The sequence below is a fragment of the Apodemus sylvaticus genome, chromosome 10, assembly GCF_947179515.1.
Source record: "Apodemus sylvaticus chromosome 10, mApoSyl1.1, whole genome shotgun sequence".
NCBI classification, from domain to species: Eukaryota; Metazoa; Chordata; class Mammalia; order Rodentia; family Muridae; genus Apodemus; species Apodemus sylvaticus.
In genome coordinates this window covers 23,029,152-23,049,222 of record NC_067481.1, presented here as the reverse complement: position 1 = coordinate 23,049,222, position 20,071 = coordinate 23,029,152, and the positions used below count along the sequence as shown (strand labels likewise).

The window sequence follows — 20,071 nt, the reverse complement described above, 5'->3', positions numbered from 1 at the left end:
TTGGTTACAATAATTCTCCCCCTTTCCTCTAATCCTCAAAGAATCCTCATCCTATGAAAGGGAAACTGATTTGCCCATCACTTCTCTCTCCTCCTAAAGTCTACCAAAAATGAAACCTTTCTTAACACGGGGACATGAGAGGAGAGGCTCTACAGAGCCAAGATATCAATCATTCATTCTATCACTATGGATGCCACAGCAGCATGTTCATTTTGCAATGAACTTTTTAACCTATGTTTATCTTGCAACGAACTTTTTAATTTAAGTGCAGACAAAGATTAATATTGTAAAGGAGCAACCACGCCAACCCTTCCAGGCATCAGATATGTGACCACATGAACTAACAGTGATCTGAACAGGAATGTTGTCAGTTACCCAAGACAGTGATAGTATCTGTTTGTATTTGTATAATATAACATATGTTTATTTATAATCACAGATATAATTGTGTATGTATGCATATTATAATACAATATTCATTTATATATACATATCTACCTATGTATAAATTCTCTATATAACTATATATAAATTAATGTATTGTATACACATATATGTGCCTATGTATATATGTGTATTTATATGTATATGTGTATATATATATGTGTGTGTGTGTATATATATATATATATATATATATATATATATATATATATATTGGATTATACATACAGGCACATATAGACACAAATAAATGTGTGTGTCTCCTCCCCCCCACAACCAAGCTGGCTGGCAGCTCCCAAACTCTTCCGATGGCTACCTCCAGCCTTTGTTCCTGTGAACAATAGGCTCCTCACCTCGACTACCGACACCGCCCCCAAGGCGGTTTTCACCTGACTCGCCAGTCTGAAGACAGGCGACCCGCTGAGACCTGGAGCCAAGAGAATTCACAGGCCCGCCTTTGATGTGACCGACTTCTGGGAGGGGTGGTCGATCCCCCAAATACTATATAACCTGCCTTAAAAATATTAAAACCAGTCTTGACCGGAATTTTCGCCTTGACTCATGTCTCTTCCGCCTCCCCCTTCCCTGTAACCTCAAAATTCTCTTAACAGGTAACCCGGTTCACATGTAGCTGCTGGCAGACTACATATGTGTTTATACATGTGTGTATGTATACAAATACATAAATGTATACATATGAGAACTTAAAATTTAAAATTTAAAAAAAATAATCCTATCACTAATCATATTGCTTGAAGACTTTTTAAAAGCAAAAATTAGAAATTATTAAAAGAATACATTAAAACATATTCAACACCATTAGCCATGAAAAAATGCAAATCAAAAGTTCTTTGAAATTCTAGCACATTCCTGTCAAGAACAGCTGTCATCAAGAAAACAAACAATAACAAGTTCTGGTGAGGATATAAGGGCGAAAGAAAACTTTTACACATGGTAAATGGGAATGTAAATTAGTACAAGCTGTATGGAAATTAGCTTGTAGGATATTTAAAAAACAACAAACTAAGATTAGAACCATCATATGAGCAATGTAACCTACTACGCAATACATAAAACAAACTGCCTGTCTGTCAGTGGGTGAATGCATAAATAAAACATGGTGTATAGAAGGAAGGACAGAATGATGTCACTGGCCAGGAATGGATTAAATTTGAAGATTCTCCTGTTAAGTCAGACTCAAAAACACACATTTCACGTTTCTTTAATGAAGGAGGGAAAGCACACGAAAGAACAATTGGACTATTTCAGAAGAGAAAATGATTCCAGAGAAAACCATGGGGGCCATAGAGAGGGTAGTGACTTTCCATATGTCATAAGAAACAAAAATGAAAGTTATAAATTGAAACCCAGGTAGGGCAATAAAAAAAATCCAAGAATAAATCTAGTGAAAAGGGGGCTAGACTCCTGCAAAGGAATCTACAAACATTTCCGGAGAAGCAAGTTTCCGAGTACCCAGTCCTGTACAGTAGTATTTAAAACAGAAACACTTGTGCAGTGTGGTTATGAATAGAACCAAACTATTTTCTATGAAAAACTTCAGCCAATGAGCTGTGTGAAATTCATCCAGTCAAAGAGTACATGGGAATGAGAGCAAGCAAACTTGGAATCATGATGGTAGAGATTGTCACAGTTATCCTGTGAACAAAGAATAATTTTGATTTGCAAAGAGGTTAAAAGTGATGCCCAGCATTGGAAGACAGACAGAACCTGGATGGTGTAGGAAGCAGCGCTTGGGGGTGGGTGACATGAAATGGTTTGTAGGAATTGGGTTAATTTCCATTTCTTAAATACTGGGATGGCTGTGCTTGCTCTTCATTCTCTCAAATGAGGAATTAATAATCTATGTTTATTAATATGAGTAGTAGAAAAAGAGAGGCACATCTTAGTGCTCACAGGGGAAATGGGTAATAAATTAGGTACGTGAATCTTTCATTGAAGAGAAAGACAAAATAGAAACTGAAGGAGAGGGACTAGCTAGAAAGATGAGATTAGAGGTAAAGGGAGCAGGGCAGAGGGAAGGAAAATCAAGGAAAAGATCAACAGTCTAAGATCCCTGGCACTGCAGCCAGCCATTGTGAGCTGGAGTCACCCGCTCACCATGGCTTGTCTAGATCTGAGACTAAAAGTGTATTTTTCCCAGGAGTTGCCTGGGCCAGCCAGTCAGAACCAATGCTCACCAGCACATCCACTGATGGGTGCTTATTCCTAAATGCTGGGTGTTTGTTTCTTTGTTTCTTTTCATACCCTTCAGAATTGTTTACTCTGCTATGAAACACATTATTCCAGAAACCAACTCATAAGCACCTTTACTATGCTTCAGATACACAGGTACAGGAATGTATGCACCAGAGATTGACAACTAAGACAGTTTGGAATTGGGTTCTATCTGCAAATAGACAGGGAAATAGGTATTGAGTCCATGATTGTGAACACAGCACACTCCTGTGCAGAGACTTTTGTATTTCCAAGTACGGATACTGGAAGAAAGTTGTAAGAACACAGTGATCTTTACCATCCACACAGTCAGGAGCTAACCAAGGCCCAGATGACCATCAGAGTTACAACAAAGCTGATGGAATGGCCCCCAATTTATTGGAAAAACTTCAAGTAAGTTATCACCAGATAAATAATGAATGCTTTCAAATGATTCAGAGTATTGGATGAGAAATTCTTCCTTGAAAACAAATTAAATATGGAAAATGATAAACAAGGAGGAAAAGTCCTTCTGATTGGTCTAAACCTTGGAGGCCTGTTGTATAAAAGGCTCTGACTGGAAGAACTTGCTACATTGTAGAAGACTCACCTGGGAATACAAGATCACCCTCCACTCCTGACACCATGACCCACACCTGTCAGCCATGCTGCTGCAAGACCACCTGCTGCAAGACCAGCAGCAGCTCTGAATCCAGCTGCCCTGTGTTCATCTGCTGCCAGCCTTGCTGTGCCCCAGGTTGCAGCAGCACACCCTGTTGCTGCAAGGCTATCTGCTGTCACAGCACCAAGACTGTCAACAGCTCTTCCCAGCTGTGCTGTCCCCCAACCTGCTGTGACACTACCTGCTGTGACAGCAACTGTTGCAAACCAGCCTGTGTGACCATCTGCTGCAGCACACCCTGCTGCCAGCCCAGCTGCTGTGTGCCCACCTGCTGCCAGCCCAGCTGCTGCCAGCCTAGCCTTCTCCAGCTCTGCTGCCAACCAACTTGCTGTGAAACCAGCTGCTGCAAGACCACCTCTTTTAAACCCACCTGTGTGATCATTGGCTGCAGCACACCCTGCTGCCAGCCCTGCCCTGTGTGCCCACCTGCTGCTGATGACCAGACCCCAAAGAATGCCTGAAAAGCCATGCTCCAGTGAGAGCTGGCATGCCCTGTCTGCTCAAAGCCACCTCTTAACCTTTGCTGGACAAATTCCTGCTCTCACCAGGGAACCTCACAAATGTAGTCTTTCTTAAGAGATGAAATGCTTTGAGGAAGGATGGAGTCCCTCACCCTCACCCTAAGCCTTTACCCTAACCCTCTCATCTCCAGAGATTGCTGATGCTCTTCCTGGATGGCTGATGTGAAGATCTGGCATTGGCTAACTTTATTTAATCTGTATTTTCTTCTGAGTTACCCCAATTTTTGTGTACTATATCTCTTCTTTCTGGTCACTTCTAATTTGTATCACTAGAAAAAACCGATTTTAATAAACTCTCTGCTGACATTCATTCCATATTGTGTGTCATTATACTTTGATAAGTCACTTAATATCAAATCTACTTAATCAATAGATGTTTAAATACTCAGCGAGGCGCCTTGTTATCAGTGACACTTAGTATGATATTGTACATCAGATCCATGGAAGGATTTTTTTTATCTGGCATAAATCAAATCTATTATCAACTGATTGATAATAGATAGTTCCTTCATAGTTCCTTCAACCCCTGCTCCCATAAACCAATAGTCTGTTCTCTCCTTTTCTGTCTGGCTTCTTTTTTTTTAATTTGTTTATTTTATTGTTATATGTAAGTACACTGTAGCTGTCTTCAGACACCCAGAAGAGGACATCAGATCTCATTACAGATGGTTGTGAATCACCATGTGATTACTGGGATTTGAACTTAGTACCTTCGGAACAGTAGCCAGTGCTCTTAACCGCTGAGTTACCTCACCAGCCCTCTGTCTGGCTTTTATACACATCATTTAAGTGGATCACATAGCAATAGCCTCCTGTCATATTCTCTTTATCCATTTACTTCTCGATTGGCATCTTACTGTCTACACATCTTATCTATTTTTTAATGGGACTGGCATAAATTTGCAAGTGTCAACATCCATTTTATATTCTGATATTAACTGTATCATTTGCTAGCAAATGACTGCATGTGAATTTATCATATTGAGTGGCATAAATCAAACATGGAGTGACAAATTATCAGCCAAGCGCTCTCATTTGTAAGTCCAAGATTTTATAAAGAAACTTCAAATCCTATGGGTTGTCTATGAGAAAGAGGGTAACTAGTTGGGGCATGAGGGAATGGATGAACAAATATCTTCAAAACACAAGAGTCCATGATAGACTTAAAAGGACTTTATAGAGTCCTTCACTACATTCAATAAATAGTCACAAGAAAAATTTAAATTTAAATTTAAAAAGATTCTGATTTCAGTTAACTTAAACAAATATCCTGAGATATAGCTACCGAGTCACAAATTACCTTTACATTTGTTTGTTTGGTTCCTAGAACCTTTGTAATGTTCTGCACCCCTAACACTCTGCTTCATGTCCTACTGCTGAGTAAGGTACCCAGTTTCTGGGACTGGAGAGATGGCTCAGTGGTTAAGAGCATACCTTGCTGTTAAGGAGGACCTAGGTTCAACTCTCAGCATCCACACAGCAACTGCAACCACCTGTAATCTTAGGTCCAGGGTACCTAATACCCTCTTCTGACATCCCTGGGCACCAGGCATACATCTAGTATATATACATGCAGGCAGGCAAGACACTAATATACATGAAATATAATAAATAAATCTCCTTAAATTTTTCAGAAGTTTAAAGAGTCCTACTCTCCACATACTTGTCAATACTTTTGTATCTCTCCTTTTTCTGATACTAGACAGACAACATTCTAATACTGCAGTCGTTATCTAGCTAAATAATATTCCAGTGTTTGGCTTATCTCATGCTATCAGGGCAAAGGAACAGTGTCCCTCTACTATGGTGCCCTGAGCAAGGCACTAAGATTGTATAACTCCATCCTCTCTCTGTATCTGTTATCTGTTATCTGTAGAGAAATGGCATTGCTTCCCATCAACCACACCAGGGCCTACTCTCCTAAGATCAGAGTTGTGGATCTGATGATAATCTGGTAGCATCAGCTTTGGCTGTATTTAGTTAGCAAGAACTTCTCTCCAGTGAGTTTAGCTGACAAATCCTTAGAGATTGACTTTTTAAGTGAAAAAAGTCCAAAGGCAGAATGCTATAGCATGTACATGCTCAAAAGAAAAATCAACATATGCAAAACATTAGTGTGCTACTATGTATCCAGGTATAGACCCTTTAGAGGATAGCTATAACTCTATAAGGTGCCTTTGCACACAATAGCTCTGTAGATATTTGTGCTACTTTTCTTCCCTCCCCCAACCCGTTCCCCACCCCACCTCTCTGAGAGAGTCTCTTTATGTAGTCCTGGCTGTCCTGGAGTCTGCTATGTAAACCAGACTAGCCTTGAACTCACAGAGCTCTGTCTTCCTCTGACTCCCAAGTGTTGGGATTGAAGACATGCATCACCACACCTGGCCACGCGTGCCACTTCTAAGTTGTACCCACCAAAGAGAATCTGAACTCTTGATTTCTGTCTTGGGCTCCTGGGTGTGCAGTCTTAATGGCGCTATTTCTGACTTAGTGTAAACCTTTGTTACCATTTAGAGGCTTCTCAAAGCTTGAACAAGCAGTCTCTTTCTCGAAACCAGAATTCTGGTTTCATATATGACATCTCTTTAGCTAGCCATGAAGACATCCAGGACCTTAGCTATTCTTGGGAAACCAACTACAGTAAGAAGCTAAGTAAAACAGGTTGCCCTAAAAGACACTCTGCTGGCAGGATGTCCACCCCCAGATTCATTAGCATCCCATTGAAGATCTCCCTTGTAAATTCCTGCCTTGCAGCATCATCCAGCCTTAGCCCAGCAAGGGGTCACAGGAGGGTCACAGGAAAAGGAAGTCTGCCAGTGCTGTATAGCCATCCTGAGAAGTTCAAGGAAGGTGTTCTTATTCATTATCTAAAATCCTGCCCTATATCACCTGACCTCTCATCCTTTATTTATATGACAAGTTGCTTGGCAGATCATTTCTCCCATCTTGTTCTCTGGCCAAGAATAAGGTCCACCACAGCTCAGAGGTATCTCAGTTTTCCTCATAATTCCCAGAGGGATAAGAAGACCTGGTTTGGTGCCAGAAAATAGAAACCCTTTTATCCCTTCATGACATGCTTGAAAGCTAGTGTGGGTTTGTCTGATATATAAGTCAAAGATTTATGAATGTAAAGAAGTATGCGCATTTGCCTACAGGTACTATGTACATCCTATGTGTATGGTGCATACAGAGGCAAGAAGAGGGCATCTGATTCTCGGGACTAGAGTTACAGATGGTGGTAAGCTGCCATGTGGGTGCTGGGAACTGGACCTGGGCCCTCTGTAAGAGCACCTCATGCTCTTAACAACAAGGCTATCTCCCCAGTCCCCAAAGTATATCCTTCAGCATCTCAGAGCTTCCTCTATGATGTCTTTGAAAGTCTGAATGTCTCTGTCAGTAGAGTAGCTAGCTGTCTCTCCAAAGACCTGGGAACTTGTCTGTTTTATGTGGTTGTGGATCTGGTGATAATCTGGTAGCATCAGCCTTTTGGCTATATTTAGTTAGCAAGAACACTTCTCCAACTTCTCTCCAGTGAGTTTAGCTGACATATTCTGTCCTAAAACCTGTAAACAGAGTTTGGCTTTCTAAGTCAAAGAGACCAGAGGCAGAATGTGATAACATGTACATGCTCAAAAGAAATATCTACATATGCAAAATATTAGTGCACATCTATGCATCCAGGCATAGAACAGAGTGACTGTTTTATCTCCTTTACTTTTTCTTCTTCATCATCATCATCATCATTATATTTGCTCTCTGACAGTTTCATACATGCATAGAATGCACACTGATTGCTCTGACCCCCTACTTTTCCTTACTTCCCTGCTGTTCATATCTACCCATCTGTCTTAGTTGGGGTTTCTATTCCTGCACAAGCATCACGACCAAGTAAGTTGGGGAGGAAAGGGTTTATTCAGCTTACACCTTCCACACTGCTGTTCATCACCAAAGGAAGTCAGGACTGGAACTCAAGCAGGTCAGGAAGCAGGAGCTGATGCATGGTCATGGAGGAATGTTCCTTACTGGCTCGCTTCCCTTGGCTTTCTCACCTTGCTTTCTTATAGAACCCAAGACTACCAGCCCAGGGATGGCACCACCCACAAGGGGCCCTCCCACCTTGATCACTAATTGAGAAAATGCCTTACAGCTGGATCTCATGGGGGGCATTTCCTCACCTGAAGCTCCTTTCTCTGTGATAACTCCAGCTTGTGTCAAGTTGACACACAAAACCAGCCAGTACACCATCCTCTTCCATAAAACCTTTTTTTCATATTCATTTTTTTGTTTTGGTTTGTGGCCCACAGAGTTTGACCAGGGCTGTCCATGTGATCACAGACTTAAAGCTCTCCACTGGAGCCTGATGGCCTCAGCAGTGGGCACATAACTGAAGACAATGTCTCTTGGTCTCACAGAATCTATCAAAAGTTCAACTATGTCAAGAGTTCAGCAATAAAGCATAGGGTCTTGTGAGCCCCTCCACCACCTAGCATTAATTATTGACAGTTTAATTATTGCTTTTTTAGGCCAAGCAAAGGCAACCATAGCTGCTGTGATGTATAAATCAGTGGCTGTCTTGGGCCTTAGAGGATAACATCTTACAGCTTTTCTCCCTATCTTCCAGCTCTGAAGCTCTTACATTTCTTCTGCCCCTCTTCTGAAGTGGTCTCTGAGCTTACAGGGAGTGGTATGAATGTCTTACTTAGTGCTTGTCCCTCCATCATTAGGTAGCCTCAGCATCTTGGGCAGTCATCGAGTCTCTGCATCCCTACCATTCACTGCAGAGAGGCTTCTCTGATTAGAACTGAGAGTAGCTTTTGACTATGGGTGTGAACAAAGATACTTGGGGAGCAGTTTGATGGTGTGTCAAATGAGTATACAACAGTAGTGTAAGTTCCTTATTTTCCAAGGCAGGGTTTCTCTGTGTAGCCCTGGAACTTGCTCTGTAGACCAGGCTGATCTCAAACTCACAGAGATCCACCTGCCCCTGCCTTCTGAGTGCTAGATTAAAGGTCTAGCCTTGATGTCTCAAAACCATCACCACCTTCCTGGCATCGATGAACTTTGCAGGCATGGGTGGCTGAATGGATTTATAATGCTAGGCATGGATTCCTTTCTGGGCAGAAGGCCTCAAATATAATTGAAGAGCATAAATATTTGTGTCACTGTTACACCGGTGGACATATCTTGCCTGGAAGGTTGGTTTCATAGTTTGTAGTGTTCACAGCTAGGAAAGATTATTGGCAACTACCACCACCATCACCAGCCCAGTATCATATATCTAACTCTTCAGACACTTTAAAACCCCTCCAGAGGGAAGAAGCTTCCAACTCAGTTCCAGATTGCTTTCTCTATATCTTTGACCAAAGTATGTACTATTATCGGGCATATGATCTTATTCTCTATTTCTGATGGCCATCTGAGAGGACCAACAAGAGCTTATACAGTTTAGGGAGCCTCTGTCTCAAAAGAGGTAAGTCTGATAATGACATCTGAGATTGTACTCTAGCTGCTGGTATACACACACACACACACACACACACACACACACACAATGTGCACAATTTGTAAATATACATGCATGCATTAAAATGTACTAATAACAAATATTGGAGGAAAACACAGCCCATTTACAGATAGCACTGAAGAATTTTCACAAGACTTAAACTATATCCCTGTCTCTCATCCTAGGCAGATGTCAGCTCAGCCTCATTGTAACCTTGATGCACACCTTTCCTCATATGTGAATCTAAGTGTTGAATTTTTATATTTGTATGTTTAGCTTGGAATACCTGTAAAGGCCATGGGGACAGACAGAGGGACAGACAGACAGGTGTGAAAAGAAAGGGAACAATAGAGCGCATGTTACATAAAAATAGAGAGGGAGGCTACTAGGGTAGAAATGTTTAAGGGGAGATATGAGTGAGGGAATAGGGGATAAGATGGGGTTGAGGGAGCTGGGCAATGGTGGCACATGACTTTAATCCCAGCAATTGGGAGGCAGAGACAGACAGATTTCTGAGTTTGAGGCCAGCCTGGTCTACAGAATGAGTCCCAGGACAGTCAGAGCTATACAGAGAAACCCTGTCTCATAAAAACAACAAAAAACAAAAACAAAAACAAAAAAATGGGGTTAAGGGGAGGGTTAATAAAAACTAAAGGTGCAGAAAACAATAATATGCACTGCAGTGGGAAATAATTAATGAAATGGTACTGTCCTGCCAGGCCTCTGCACCACGTTCCAGTTGTCTGACTCAGTGTGGTTCTCATTGTTGCCACTGGGCCAATCTCTTCCAGCTAGCTCTCACAGCATCCCAGCTGTGTTTCCTCTCCACCATAGACTCTGTAAACTGCAGGAGTCCAGTGCTCCCGCCCTGCACCCACTCCTTCCAAATACCCGGTAAAGCATGGTTCTCAAACTTAAATAGTTAACCAATTACATTTATGTATATGAAACTCCCAATTACAAAATGCCAGTTTACAATGATAAAGGTCTTATCCCAATTTTCTAACCTTAGTTAAGTTCACATCTGCTGCTATCTGGAAATGTGTGTCTCTCTCCCTGCTCAGCTCCTGTGGTTCTCTGCCCCTCTCTCCCCCTAGCTCCTCCTCCTCCTTGCTCCCCTCCAATCACTGTCCTCTCACTGCCTCAATGTGAATGGATAGGAAATATCTTGCAACATTTCACCCTTTCTGTTTAATTTAAAAAAAAACTTTCTCTCCAAATATAAATTGAGCAAAACTATTACCATTTTGTAAATTATAAAGTATAAGACAGACCTAACACCCAGTCTATCATCTCTTCCAGGGCTAGTTGGAAATGATAGAGGGAGACCTCCAGAGGACTAGATTCCAGAATATCAAATAGAAAATCGTTGTGATACTAAAATTTTGTTTTGAGATTTATGTATTACAGAAAATCCAGCCAGTTTGAGTCTCCTCATCAAACATGTTGAAATGACCTGCTTGAACTCCTGAGGTCCTGGACTTCAGCTAGATCTAGTCAAGACACAGACATCAGAGACTGATTGGTTCTGTTTTTCTACCCTTCCCTACCCCCTTCACAATGTCTCAATGTCCATATGCAGCTTGAAGAAGTTACGAAGATTCATCAAGCCAGTTCCCTGGGATTTGGGGCTGGAGAGGGTTATAATTATTAAGTTGTCTTTCTAGGGAATATAGAAATGGTCATATTTGGAACAGGGAGGAAATAGAATTGACTACATAGACATAATTTCATTTGGTAAAAATCCTTTCAATTGTGACTAAGTTCAAGTCATAAGTCCTTATTTGGTACAGAATTAATTTTGATTCATAATCAAGGTTTTAATTGGTATAAATTTCTTCTACTGATACTAAATATTTAAAAGTACAGGGCTTAGACCCAGTCCTTCTTTGTTGTTGTTTTTTAACAAATCTGAGATGTTTATGCCTGTGAGTTTAGGGCCAAATAGAAATATAAGGTTATGAGTTTATTGTTAGGGTATTTTCAAGATTTTAATCAGAAGCAGCAGAAAGTAGTTAATGGACAAGTGTCCACATTACATAGATAGTTGGTTTTCAAAAACATCAGAAATCCACAGAATGTGATGTTTAATGTTACTTATATACTTGTTGGTGACACTGGTCTGCTCCCGACAGCTTCCCTGTCTTGGATTCAAAGAAGAAATTGAGCATCTGTGAATTACTCTAGCTGTGACAAGACAGCTACGAGGCAAAGATTGCCTCTCTTCATCTATAGACAAATACTCTCTAGAAAAAGGACACTTTTATTACAGGTTGGGACAACTTGATTTTTGCCAAGACAGAATGGCTAGTCTGTGGTAATTCCTGTTTCTCTAAGTCTGTCAGATGACCCTGGGCCAGGAGGCTGAAGACCGATGCTTCAACATTTTGGGAGAACTGTTCAGGTTTTCAAAGGTCTCCAGCATTTGGCTAAGTGTTGGAAACTGTGTTAGGCTTCCTGTCTATTTTCAGTTGTTATTGGTCACTCTCAGGTTTCTGACAGGGTTGAAGACTGTTAGTCTCATAGCCAAGCAAAGCTGTTTAACATCCAGAAAGCTGATATAGATTTAAATAGATGGTTTTCAGATGACATAAAATTTATAGTCAAAACATGAGTCAGATGTTAATTATTATAGTCTTTGAAGGTAGAATAGAGGACAGAGGTTCTGTTTGATTGACAGAGATGATGGACCGGGTGTTAGGTCTGTCTTATACTTTATAATTAACAAAATAGTACTAGTTTTGCTCAATTTATATTTGGAGAGAAAGTTTTTTTTAATTAAACAGAAAGGATGAAATGTTGCAAGATATTTCCTATCCATTCACATTGAGGCAGTGAGAGGCCAGTGATTGGAGGAGAGCAAGGAGGAGGAGAGCTAGGGGGAGAGAGGGGCAGAGAACCACAGGAGCTGAGCAGGGAGAGAGACACACATTTCCAGATGGCAGCAGATGTGAACTTAACTAAGGTTAGAAAATTGGGATAAGACCTTTATCATTGTAAATTGGCATTTTGTAATTGGGAGTTCCATGTACATAAATATAATTGGTTCACTATTTAAGTTTGAGAGTCATGCTTTACCGGGTATTTGGAAGGAGTGGATGCAAAGTGGGACCACTGGACTCTAGCCGTTTACAGAGTCTATGGTGGAGAGGAAACACAGCTGGGATGCTGTGAGAGCTAGCTGGAAGAGATTGGCTCAGCAGCAACAATGAGAACTGCACTTGGTGCAGAGGCCTGGCAGGGGGGTACCTTTTTATCAAATATTTCCTACTACAGTGCATTATTAGCATTTCTTTTGCTTGTTCACCAGACCCAGCTAGTATGACCCTACTGCTAAAGACACCATATACTTTGGTTACAGGAATGGAGAAAAAAAAGTGGAACTGAACTGGATGTTTCCCTCCTGCTAGATAGCTTCATGGTTCCAGAGAGATGATGCAACTAGTCAGGGAAGAGAAGTCTTATCCAGCTACAAATCCCGCGAACTACAATACCAACTTGTTGGGAAAGATGCACCCTCTGGGGCAATGGTGGCATAAGCATTATGGCAGGAACCAAACACTTGTTTTTTTACTGGATGAAACTCCTTCTAGAAGAGGAAATTCATGTATGATAGGTACTGTAAACCTGGTCCAAAGCCCACAGCTGGGGAACTCATAGGCCCTAGGACAGAAACTACATTGCTACTTTGATAAGCAAAACTAGTGTCAAACTGACTTCTAAATATTTAGGGTTTTACCCATAAGTTAGTGTTGTTCTCATCTTGGTCGGAGAGGTTTCTGTTTGCAGTGGATAATGATGGTTATGACCAAGATACATAATTGCTTAGAGTGTTCAAAATAAGCAATTGGGGAGTGCTCAGCCCTAAACAGGATATCTATACTATCCCCTCTCCCTCAGGGAACAGCTTGAGAGAGGGGACAGAGAGAAGCTAAGAACTGGAGGATGGGGAGGAATGGTGTGGAACCCAGCTTTCAGGACAAGATAGGGCCCATTAACACTCCATCATAGATGAAGGAGAGACCCACGAGGCCTCGCTCCTCCCTGAGAAACAATGGCTGCCGGGGAAGGAAGAGTACTTTTCTTTAGTATTGTAACCAGGGTCATGGTGCCCATAACTCATGATCCTGTAACCCTAATTAAACTCAGTGGGATGGACACAGGGACACACACACACATACACACACACACACACACACACACACACACACACACAATGAATGTAGGAGGGAGACTTTGAGAGAAGAAGTGGGGTTCAGTGGAAGGGAGATTAGAGAGAGTAATGAGGAAATAAAGTGATCAGAATAGTGTGTGTGTGTGTGTGTGTGTGTGTGTGTGTGTGTGTGAAATTGTTACCAGGCATAGTGAAACGAGTCTTTAATTTCAGTATTCAAGAGACAGAGGCAGGCAAAGCTTTGTGAGATTGAGACAAGCATGGTCTATATAATAAATTTCAGGCCAGCTAGAGCCATATAGTAAGACCTTTTGCTGAATGACAAAAGAAAGGAAGGAAGGAAAGACGGAAGGAAGGAAGAAAGAAAGAAAGAAAGAAAGAAAGAAAGAAAGAAAGAAAGAAAGAAAGAAATGAACAAAAGATAGATAGATAGATAGATAGATAGATAGAAAAGAAAAGAAAAGAAAGGGGAGGAAAGAAAGAAAGAATGAATAAAAAATAATAAGTAAAAATGATGAAAACAGAAGAATTTTACATAAAATTACAATTGTGAATCAATTAAAAAAACACTTCAGGACATGGGCACAGGTAGTAAGATTCCCAACAGCTCTGCAATAGCTCAGAAAATAGCAGCAGGAAATGACAGGTGTAAGTGCATCAAATTAAATAGCTTCTGCACAAATAAGGAAAAAATGAACAAGCTAAAAGACAGGCAACGGAATGGAAAATCAGAAAGAAAATTGGTTCCCAGCTACCCATCCAGGGCCCTGCTATCCCGAATACACAATGAGTTAAAAAAAAAAAAAAGTAGAAAGTAAGCCAATCCATAAATGGGCCAATGATCAGAATATTTAAAAAATAAAGCACAAATATGCAGCAAATACATGAAAAAATTAATTGATGGAAATGGTCATCTGGGAAATGCAAATCAAAGCTATCTATGAAATTCCATCTGACCCTAGTCAGAACGGCCACCATCAAGGAAACAATGTATAAATGCTGACAATAAAGGGAGGGGGAAAAATTAAAAACAAAAATCCTCTTACACTGTTGATGAGAATGTAAATTTGCATGAAACCTATGCAAATCAGCTTGGAGTTTCCTTAAAAAGCTAAGAATAAAACAGCCATGTGATCCAGCTACATTGCTCCTCTGTAAGCACCCAATGAAATCAAAGCTAATATACAATGGAAAAATACCTTCTACCATGGCCAGTCCGGGACTATTACATGTAGGACAGGTAGTCACATGGAAATGAGAAGAAAAAAGTGACATAAAAATAACAAGAGAGAAAAACAGAGCTGACAGAGGCTGAGGTGAACGAGGCAGAGGGCACCATGCCAAGGTCAAGTGTGGTGAGAGTGTGCTGTGCAGGGTAGGAAGATGCCACAATCCACCACAGAATTTTGCAAAATTAGCATATGCTAATATATGCTAATAAAAATTAATCCTTCTATACTTCAGAAACTGCAGAGATGAGGTTTTTAATCAGAACACATCTTGTAGCAGAAACATTAAATATCTAAGTTTAAATCTACAACTACATCATATCGACCCATTTAGAAGAAGTGATTATTTTTATAAGTGTATTCAGGGATACGGAGGGCTCAGTAACCTGAAATTTGGTTTCTTTCTTTGGCTTAAAACTACCCTAAATCATTCTATTACAGTGTTATTTAATATATAAATTCTATTGCTTTACATGAAGTAAGACTAAAAATAAACAGAGAATAAACATCTCACAAAAGGATCTTATAACTAATTATCCACATAGTTACACATGCAAGGAAAACATTCAAATCTACTTGCCAAAAGTAGCATATGAGACCTTTGTCATGCCATTAATTTTAATTGACCCAAACTGCAAACCAGCTGCATTTTCGGTAGAAGAGAAATCCACACATAGATTGTGTGAATTTATCCTGGAGGACACTATAGGCAATGAAAAAGAGAAATAACAGGTCGTCGCAGTGAAGGCTTGCACAATCATAAGCTGCATGGAGAAGTTAATTACAACTTTTATTTGCAAAGAAACCAAAGATGGTATCATAGGCAAAAAAGTAAGCTTGATACAGAGTGATCATCTTCCTTGAAAAAGAGTGAGAGGATACTATTTGTAAAAAAAAAGAAAAAGAAAAAAAAAGAAAAAGATAAATTTGTATTTCTTACTTGATTAGTAATGAGACAGGATTGTTCATTTTGTGACATTCTCTCCACTAAAACATAACTTGTCCCTTTCAACATGTACAGTAGACCTCCCAAATGTTTTAAATACATATGCTGTCGCAAACAAATTAAAGAATCCTTTCAACTTATTTTTAACCCATCTTTGCACAGAAAGAAAAGCAACTGAGAAAGAGAATAAGAAACGATAGCAAAATGAAATAGTAAGACAGAAAGACAGGCAGGCAGACAGAGGATGAAGATTAAAAGACCAGAAAAAGAACACTGAACACACATGCACTTTGGTATCTTCTTGTTCTGATTCATTCCCATGTCCACATCACTCCTCTAGTCTACCCTGATACGGAGCATATTGTGCCAGATATCTTTATCCCAAGTGTCTTGGGTACATGTAGGTGGAAGAGATGGTAAAGAAACAGATGACTGGGCTAATCTGCAGTGAGGATTTGTGAAAAAGGACAGAGAACTGGCCTGTTTGTCACTGTGAACTTAACACTATCATTCAGAGATACCTCATAAGCTAAGTATGAATAAAAGGTTGATAAGCAGATACTTTGACTTTCCCAAGACTTCTTAGGGCTACCGTATGATCAGACGGCGATCAAAGGTACAATGAAACTGGTAGTACAATACCCTTGCCTCTGTTGAAAGAGTTTCCATGAGTTACTCTGGACTAAGAATCAACTTCAAAATTATGCATAACATCGAGAAATACTTCCTTATGAAACACAAACTTAATATGGAAAATGGTGTAAACAACATCAAGGAAAAATCCTGCTGATTGGTCCAAACCTTGGAGGCCTGGCATATAAAAGGTCCAGAATACAAGAACTCTTCATATTGTAGAAAACTCACCTGTTAACAGGAATCCCCAAACATCCTGACACCATGACCATCTCTTGCTGCTCACCTTGCAATCAGCTCAATTGCTGCAGGACCACCTGCTATCAGCCAAGCTGCTGTGAAACCACCTGCTGTAGGACCACCTGCTGTAAGCCAACCTATGTGACCAGCTGCTGCCAGCCCCGCTGCTGTAAAACCACCTGCTGTAAGACCACCTGCTGTAAGCCAACCTGTGTGACCAGCTGCTGCAGCCCACCATGCTGCCAGTCAAGCTGCTGTGAAACCACCTGCTGTAAGACCACCTGCTGTAAGCCAACCTGTGTGACCAGCTGCTGCAGCCTACCATGCTGCCAGCCAAGCTGCTGTGAAACCACCTGTTGTAAGACCACCTGCTGTAAGCCAACCTGTGTGACCAGCTGCTGCCAGCCCTGCTGCTGTAAAACCAACTGCTGTAGGACCACCTGCTGTAAGCCAACCTGTGTGACCAGCTGCTGCAGCCCACCATGCTGCCAGCCAAACTGCTGTGAAACCACCTGCTGTAGGACCACCTGCTGTAAGCCAACCTGTGTGACCAACTGCTGCCAGCCCTGCTGCTGTAAAACCACCTGCTGTAAGCCAACCTGTGTGACCAACTGCTGCCAGCCCAGCTGCTGTGAAACCACCTGCTGTAGGACCACCTGCTATAAGCCAACCTGTGTGACCAGCTGCTGCCAGCCCTGCTGCTATAAAACCACCTGCTGTAGGACCACTTGCTGTAAGCCAACCTGTGCGACCAGCTGCTGCAGCCCACCATGCTGCCAGCCCAGCTGCTGTGAAACCACCTGCTGTAGGACCACCTGCTGTAAGCCAACCTGCGTGACCAGCTGCTGCCAGCCCAGTTGCTGTGAAACCATCTGCTGCAAACCAGTCTGTGTGACCAGCTGCTGCAGCCCACTATGCTGCCAGCCCAGCTGCTGTGAAACCATTTGCTGCAAACCAGCCTGTGTGACCAGCTGCTGCAGCCCACCATGCTGCCAGCCCAGCTGCTGTGAAACCACCTGCTGTAGGACCACCTGCTGTAAGCCAACCTGCGTGACCAGCTGCTGCCAGCCCAGTTGCTGTGAAACCATCTGCTGCCAACCAGTCTGTGTGACCAGCTGCTGCAGCCCACTATGCTGCCAGCCCAGCTGCTGTGAAACCATCTGCTGCAAACCAGCCTGTGTGACTAGCTGTTGCAGCCCACCATGCTGCCAGCCCAGCTGCTGTGAAACCACTTGCTGTAGGACCACCTGCTGTAAGCCAACCTGCGTGACCAGCTGCTGCCAGCCTAGTTGCTGTGAAACCATCTGCTGCAAACCAGTCTGTGTGACCAGCTGCTGCAGTCCACTATGCTGCCAGCCCAGCTGCTGTGAAACCATCTGCTGCAAACCAGCCTGTGTGACCAGCTGTTGCAGCCCACCATGCTGCCAGCCCAGCTGCTGTGAAACCACCTGCTGTAAGACCACCTGCTGTAAGCCAACCTGTGTGACCAGCTGCTGCCAGCCCAGCTGCTGTGAAACCACCTGCTGTAGGACCACCTGCTGTAAGCCAACCTGTGTGACCAGCTGCTGTCAGCCCTGCTGCTATAAAACCACCTGCTGTAGGACCACTTGCTGTAAGCCAACCTGTGTGACCAGCTGCTGCAGCCCACCATGCTGCCAGCCAAGCTGCTGTGAAACCACCTGCTGTAGGACCACCTGCTGTAAGCCAACCTGCGTGACCAGCTGCTGCCAGCCCAGTTGCTGTGAAACCATCTGCTGCAAACCAGTCTGTGTGACCAGCTGCTGCAGCCCACCATGCTGCCAGCCCAGCTGCTGTGAAACCATCTGCTGCAAACCAGCCTGTGTGACCAGCTGCTGCATTCCACCATGCTGCCAGCCCAGCTGCTGTGAAACCACCTGCTGTAGGACCACCTGCTGTAAGCCAACCTGCGTGACCAGCTGCTGCCAGCCCAGTTGCTGCGAAACCATCTGCTGCAAACCAGTCTGTGTGACCAGCTGCTGCAGCCCACTATGCTGCCAGCCCAGCTGCTGTGAAACCATCTGCTGCAAACCAGTCTGTGTGACCAGCTGCTGCAGCCCACTATGCTGCCAGCCCAGCTGCTGTGAAACCATCTGCTGCAAACCAGCCTGTGTGACCAGCTGTTGCATTCCACCATGCTGCCAGCCCAGCTGCTGTGAAACCACCTGCTGTAGGACCACCTACTATAAGCCAACTTGTGCAACAAGTTGCTGCCAGCCCAGTTGCTGTGAAACCATCTGTTGGAAACCAGTCTGTGTGACCAGCTGCTGCAGCCCACCATGCTACCAGCCAAGCTGCTGTGAAACCACCTGCTGTAAGACCACATGCTGTAAGCCAACCTGTGTGACCAGCTGCTGCCAGCCCAGCTGCTGTGAGTGCAGCTGCTGCCAACCTAACTGCTGCCCATCCTGCTGTGAAACCACCTGCTGCTAAACCACCTGCTGTAAACCAACTTACGTGACCAGCAGCTGCTGCCAGCCCTACTACTTATCAACTTTCCAACTGAACAATGTCACACAACCACACTTCTGTCACACCAGTCTTGCCATGTGGGCATAAGCTCACATCTTAGTATGAGTTATTGCCACTTTGAAAACCTATTCATCTCTCTCTCCCTCTCCCTCTCCCTCTCCCTCTCCCTCTCCCTCTCCCTCTCCCTCTCCCTCTCCCTCTCCCTCTCCCTCTCCCTCTCCCTCTCCTTCTCCGTGTCTCTCTCTTTCTCTCTCTCTCTCTCTCTCTCTCTCTCTCTCTCTCTCTCTCTCTCTCTCTCTCTTTCTCCTTTTCTCTCTATTCTGTAGATCATGTGCTGGCTTCAGAGACAGATACGGAAGCCAGCATTCAACTTCTCTTCTGAGCCCAGATCTTTATCTTTCCCTCTGAACAACTGAGAAAAACACTTTAATTAAAATTATCAAAAATGGACGGAAACTTAATAAATTCTGGACTATCATTCATTCCATATTGTCTGTTGTTATTTTATTTTGATAAATCACTTGATAGTAGATCCACATGCTCAAAAGACTTTTTGTTGTACAATATAATATAGTCTCTCTCTGTGTCTCTATGTCTCTGTGTCTGTGTCTGTCTGTTTGTCTCTCTCCTTCTCTCTCTCTCTCTCTCTCTCTCTCACACACACACACACACACACACACATACACATGCATTCACATACAGAGAGAGAGAGAGAGAGAGAGAGAGAGAGAGAGAGAGAAAGGGAGAGGAAGGAGGAGGGGAAGACAGAGGGGGAGAGGGAAAGAGAAGAGAAGGAAGAGGGGGAGGCAGGGGAAGAGGGAGAGGGAGGGAAAGGGAAGGTGGAGGGAGAGAGGGGGGAAGGGATGGGGAGGAAGCCAGGGGGAGGCAAAAAGGGAGGGGAAAGGGACGGACGGGGAGGGAGATGGAGGGGTAGAGAGGGAGGGGGAAAGGACAGGGAGGGCGAGGGGGAGAGGGAGAGGGAGGGGGATGGAAAG

At 42.9% G+C, this 20,071-nt stretch overlaps 2 protein-coding genes across 2 annotated transcripts; both read left to right on the top strand.

The window, feature by feature from the left end:
- Positions 1–3,303: 3,303 nt before the first annotated feature.
- Positions 3,304–3,801, top strand: LOC127693926 (keratin-associated protein 9-1-like). Its single transcript, XM_052195203.1, has one exon. It carries the CDS (start codon positions 3,304–3,306, stop codon positions 3,799–3,801), a length of 498 nt encoding a protein of 165 aa, XP_052051163.1.
- Positions 3,802–16,610: 12,809 nt separating this feature from the next.
- Positions 16,611–19,163, top strand: LOC127693670 (keratin-associated protein 16-1-like). The gene is given in 2 exon segments (XM_052194697.1): positions 16,611–18,100; positions 18,188–19,163. Coding segments are annotated over 2 exon segments (2,466 nt in total).
- Positions 19,164–20,071: the final 908 nt, after the last annotated feature.